Consider the following 6,301-nt stretch of genomic DNA (forward strand, 5'->3'; position numbering starts at 1 on the left):
GAGAACAAACTAAAAACCATCTTGCTTGTTGGTGAAACAGGAGCTGGAAAATCTAATCTAGTCAATGCTTTGTTCAACTATGCTGTGGGTGTAAAATGTGAGGATGAGATCTGGTTTAAGATAGTTGAGGAGAAAGAGGACAGAAGTCAGGCAGGAAGTCGGACATCAGATGTAATCGTCTATCAGATATATGGTTCTGAGGATCAAACTCTGCCATTCTCTCTGACCATCATTGATACTCCTGGATATGGAGATGCAGGGTTGAAACAACAATTACTGGAATTATTCCAATCAGATGATGGAATCCATGAAGTTCATGCAGTAGGTCTGGTCATTAAGGAGGGGGGTAATGTAGTCAGTGACCAACTGAAGAACATCTATGATTTCATTTTGTCCCAGTTTGGAAAAGATGTGGAGAAAAACATCATACCTCTCCTGACAAACTCAAATGGAAGTGAACCTGAAGAGGTCCTTCAAGCTCTTGAAGCTGCAAACATCAAATGTGCCCAAGATGAAGAAAATCAAACAGTTTTTTTCCAGTTTAATAACTGCCAAGAGAAAAAAAAACAGCGGAGAGTATATAGAGAATATGCCTGGAGATTAACAGAAGATGGAATGAAACAGCTCACAGCATTTCTAGAACAATCTTCACCTCAGCAGAAGAAGGTCGTGTTGGAAGCACAGAAAGATCAGATCAGACTGACGGCCTGCATCCAAAACCTGCAGGAGAGAATAAAGTTTAATGAGTTAAAACTGAGAGATGTTAAAATGACTCAATATGCTCTTTATAAGAGCAAACAGATGAGGAAAAGTGATAAGAAGATAAAGGTAACTATTCCAGAGACCTACAAACACGTGGAGCCTCTTACAGATAAGAGATGTGGTTTTGAAACAGCTGTCTACTGTGAAACCTGTCAGGAGAACTGTCACTATCCTGGCTGTATGACCGTCTCAGATTCTGAACAGTGTGAGGTGATGATAAATGGAGAATGTACCTCATGTACCAACAAGTGTTCTGCAGCAGGACATATAAAAAAAAACTGGGGATTTGTGATCAGGACCAAGAAAGTCCAGAAAAGTAAAGAAGAATTAAAAAAACATTATGAACAGAAACAAGGAGGAAGAGAGAAGAAGCTTTCAAAAAGACTTGAAACAGAGGAAATAGAACTGAAGGCAGAGAAGAAACGACTGATAAATGAAGCATACAGACTTTTCATGAAACTGTATGAGTTAGTTAAGAATGATGATTCAAATGATTACTCAGCATCCACTTATGTAATTTTGGACTACCTTATCAAGAAGATGAAGGGACAATGGGATGAAGAAAAGCTGCAGGAACTGGAGGAAATATACAGGAGAATGGATCAAGGAACCAGAACAGCGCTACAATACAGGTACAGTTAGTTTCTGAATGTCACTTTAAATTCTTATAAAAGATGCTGTTATATTAGAGAAACAATGAAACTTTTCCACAGTACAAAGCAGGATGTTCCACACTTTTCTATGTCATAGCTTCCCAGACAACTTTGATATCTGACTACATATGACCTCTGGGGGCCCACAGTCAATAATACACAATATGGAAGAAAATACTTAAATGTTTCATTAATTTTATTTGCTATTTAATTACTACAACAGTTGTTTAGCGTTATAATATTACCTAAAATCGTTTTACTATTCTTTGAAATTCCCACTGAATAATAATCCTTTCAAAAAACTATTGATGATGAAAACAACAAGAGCAATTAAGTGTGTATATAGTGGGAGGGCTGGACTTCAGGTTTATGAGGCCTTAGAAGCAAAAATTCTGTCCTATTTTCCTTAATCCTGTTCACTTAACCAGGTGATTTTATAACCAGCTGTCTTAAGTTTCTCATCCTTGAGCCAATATTAACATGGTGTGGGTGTTTAAGTGCTCCAACAATAACAAGATGTTATTTTGTAGGGTCAGTGTGGTGGGACAGACAAAAAACCAATTCAAAATGTCCTCATGATGACAAAAAAAAAAAAAAAAAAATCAATGCAAGGAACATTTCTCATTTCTCAGACTGGAGCAATGCCTGGGGTTTAGGGTTCATTAGCAAGCTTCTGCAAATGAACACAAAGTTTAGATGAGAGATGCAATGGCATCCTCCAGCCGGGAACCAGGAGGGACTAGCTCCGGGGTAACCAATTAAAAATCAGCGGGGTCCGAATAAAGAATATCAACAGCCAGTAAAGGTCCGGAGATTCAGTCATTAGACATGCTAACACTACTAATGATCCTGACTCAGCACACAGTCACTGCATCGTTATTATCATTGTCTGGGAAACCACAATGTTTTACGTCAACTGGCAACATTCAGTCTGCACATAGCTTAACACCACTGGCATGCGCAGGGCCCGAGCAGATGTGACTACCTGAGCAAATCAAGTTCCTACACCAGTCAGAGAGGCTTCCATCTTTACTGATCCCTCCTTAGACTGATGGAGGTATAATGCTAATTATGATAATACAATGAAAATGATTGCAGTGGCTTGGCAAGTCACATGAATCAAGTCAAGTTTATTCACAGGTCAGGAAGGGCAAGACAAAGTCAAGTCTTTAGTTAATTTTAATCAAGCAAGTCATAAGTCTCAAATCTGGCGACTTGTGTCAGACTCTAGTCAAGTCATTGACTCGACTCCCCCTATCTCTGACAATTAGTAATAAACTTGGTTGAAATTATATTGACAGAAATATTTAAGAGTAGTATTAAAAATAATAACCATCATAAATTTCCCCTTAAAAACATATTGTCAAATTGTAATTATCAACTCAATCAGATATTTATCATTTTTATTACAGTATAAGATATAGTAAAATAATCTTTAAGCATGTTGTGAGCATTTATGCTCTCTGCACTGCTGCCACTTGCTAATTTTTTGTCTTTCTTTCACACAACAAGTGGTGCTTAGCTGCTCTTACAAATACCCCAGGGATCCCTGTTACCTCCACAGCTTTATAGTTCTTAACCATGGTATGGAACTGCTGGTTATAAAGTTAAGGCTTGTCTCACATTAGCTTAGCTCTATGATGCTGGTAACTAGCAGTCCGGGTTAATTGTACACACACAGAGGAGGAGAGGCGGAGTAGTTGAACACATCGACCGGGGCTTTATTTGCCACTTTTTTTCCTTTCATAAAACACAGGATCTTTGACGGCTGTAACCGGCATTATCTCACACACACTTTACGGGCGAGAGGGACGCACACTTCCTTTTATTTGCATAACATTATTCACAAAAACACAATACAGCTATGTGGTGGCTATGTCACACACTACCCATCAGGCCCCCTCCTTAAAGGGAAATGCTCAGGCCGGTAACAGCCCATAACAAGGCACTCGATTCCAAGGTTTAATTTAAGTTCCTTTGATAATTTATTAGAGGAGCAAATGGGAAAAAGTTTAAAAATGTAAATGAGTTATTCTCTTTTCTGCAGGATGGAAGTGACTTCATCTAATCAGGAGGCCTTGATATCAGAAAGTGTTCAAATCCCTCGTGGACCTCCTATCTACCAGCTGATACCAAAGAAAGAGATGATTGGAACTTTGACCAGAGTGACGGTTGGTGAGAAAGATGAGAACAAGATCAATAAAACAATCTTACTTGTTGGTGAAACAGGGACAGGAAAGTCCACCTTGATCAACACTCTGTTCAACTATGCTGTGGGAGTGAAGTTTGAAGATGAAGTTTGGTTTCAGATTGTGGAAGAGGAGCAGAAAAGTCAAACAAAAAGTCAGACATCAGATGTGATCGTCTATCAGATTTTCGGTTTTGAAGATCAAACTCTGCCGTTCTCTCTGACCATCATCGATACTCCTGGATTTGGAAGCACCAGAGGATTTGAAAAAGATGACTCTGTCAGCCAAAGATTGTTTGACTTGTTCAGATCAGAAGATGGAGTTCATGAGATCAATGCAGTGGGTCTGGTGATGAAGGCCAGTGATAACCGACTGAATGGCAGACTGAAGTACATCTTTGATTCAGTGATGTCTTTGTTTGGAAAAGACCTGGAGAAAAACATTGTAGCTCTGGTCACTCATTCTGATGGGAGACCACCTGAAAATGTACTACAGGCCTTGGAATATGCAAAAATTAAAAGTTGCAGAGATGAGATGAATCAGCCTGTTCACTTCATTTTTAATAATCAACAGATCGAACAGAGAAACAGAACAGAGAAAGATCAGGTTGGTTCAAAATACTCCTGGGACTTTACTAATGAAGACATGGGTCGTTTGAGAGACTTTCTGAAAAACACCAAACCTCAGCCTCTGAAAACAACAGTGGAGGTTCTGAATGAACGGATCAGACTGGAGGCCTGCATCCAGAACCTGCAGGAGAGAATCAAGCTGACTGAACTAAAGCAGAATGAAATCAAACAGATCGAAGAAGCGTGTAATAAACATGAAGAAGAGATGAAAGAGCACCAGGACTTCACTATGGAAGTTGATGAGGTTTACAAAGAAAAAGAACCAATCGATGGTGGAATGTGGGGTTTGGTGTTTTATGAAGGAGCCGTCACCTGTTCTGTCTGTGAGGAGAACTGTCACTATCCAGGATGCACGATGGCCTGGAGCCCAGCAAGCTGTGAGGTTATAAAGGGGGGAAACTGCACAGTTTGTACCAAGAAGTGTCCTGCTTCAAAGCATGTGAAAGAAGACTGGAGATATGTGATAAAGACCAGGAAAGTTCAGAAGACCCTGTCAGTTGTGGAGAAGAAATATGAAAAGAATAAAGCACAATGTGAGTCAAAGTCGTGTCTTTTGGAAAACCTTAAACAGGAAAGCATCAAGTGGACAGCAGAGCTAACATCGTTGTTGGATGAGGCCTATGATCATGTTATCAAACTGGAGCAGATCGCCCTGAATGTTAACTCAGGTTCCACTTTTAACTACATGGGCCTCCTGATTGACAAAATGAAGGAAATGGGAGACGAAGAAAAGCTCCAAGTACTAGAGGAGCTGAAGATTAAGATGGATAAAAACAATGAGGGTCAAACAATGGCAACACATTTAGAAAAAGTAGAGGAAGCTCTGATATGAAAGGAATAAATGTGTTTTAGTAGAACTCCTGCCTCTTAATTAGACATGGTACGTGTAGCATTCATGAGCACTTAGAAAATATATGAAAAAGTAAAAAGTAGAAATATTTGCAGCCATAAGCCACAAATCACCATAGGTTGTCTGAGGCGGCTGGATGATAAATGGTATTCAGAATTTCAGTGTATTATAGCAGGAGTTTTTATTATTGTATTATTATTATTATTATTATTATGTACATTTATTGAAAGACAAAGGGCAGAAAGTTAACATTCTTAAATATTTTTTTGCTCCTGATTTTATTTTATTTTTTTCCCACCAAAGATGAATAAAGCATTCTGACTAATTAGGCAAAACTTAATGTTTAGTAAGGAAACTCTCATTTATTCTGTTCTCCTTATAATAAAGTTCTACATTATTTCAGGATAATTTGAAATACTGTTTAAAGGCATTTTAAGACAAGTTTTAAGACAAATAATGACTTTAAAAATGTTCTAGATTGGTCCAGATGCTTTTAAAATACAATCAGCACACAGAGGTACCATCATTATACTGCTTGTTAGAATTTGAGAAATATAGGATTATTTTTTAATGATCAAAACTTTGTTTTATTTTGATATGAAAAACATAACAGGAATGACAGGGGAAATCTTTTGGGATGAAAGATTGATTGTTTCATATTTTTGTTCTGTACATTTTTTTTTAAAACAGACCAGTGGAAATATTTTATTTTTACAGAATCAGTGATTAGCAGAATTTGGAGGTGATTGACTATTTAGAAAACATCTGAATATTAGGTTGTTTCATTTTTTTATGATGATGTCAATTATGAGTTCATTATTTTGTTTAGAGGTTTTTAAGTGTGATGTTTAATAAATAATGTTGAAGTAGTGGATGAAATGTAAGACACATGAGACTGAGAATATGAACACAGTTCTTTAGTTGATTATTAGATATTTGTGATACAGTGCTACAGACTGGTGACATCTATCCCACTTTTTATCTCCTGTATCTCATAAGGGTTTGCATTAAAGAGCAAATGCCATTCCAATAGATGGTGTGGACATTTAATTATTTGAAACTGTTTCTCTTTTTTTTTTTTCCTTTCGGCAGTGCTAAAAAGACTGGCTGTTTTGGTGCTGAGCAAATTCTTACTCAAAGCTAAATCGACTAAACTGCTATAACTAAACAGTTGTACAGCCATAATATAATCAGATTTGTTAAGAAACACTCAAAAAC

General features: G+C 37.6%; 1 protein-coding gene across 1 annotated transcript; it reads left to right on the plus strand.

Moving 5' to 3' along the window:
• Positions 1–3,463: 3,463 nt before the first annotated feature.
• LOC107093925 (septin-7-like) lies at positions 3,464–5,065 on the plus strand. The gene has a single exon (XM_015389274.1). It carries the CDS (start codon positions 3,464–3,466, stop codon positions 5,063–5,065), a length of 1,602 nt encoding a protein of 533 aa, XP_015244760.1.
• Positions 5,066–6,301: the final 1,236 nt, after the last annotated feature.

This window comes from Cyprinodon variegatus, unplaced genomic scaffold (assembly GCF_000732505.1).
Source record: "Cyprinodon variegatus isolate N-32 unplaced genomic scaffold, C_variegatus-1.0 Scaffold453, whole genome shotgun sequence".
Classification (NCBI taxonomy): domain Eukaryota; kingdom Metazoa; phylum Chordata; class Actinopteri; order Cyprinodontiformes; family Cyprinodontidae; genus Cyprinodon; species Cyprinodon variegatus.

Bases quoted from the DNA above. Each gene is read 5' to 3' on its own strand.
- LOC107093925 (XM_015389274.1), top strand. From the start codon at position 3,464: ATGGAAGTGACTTCATCTAATCAGGAGGCCTTGATATCAGAAAGTGTT.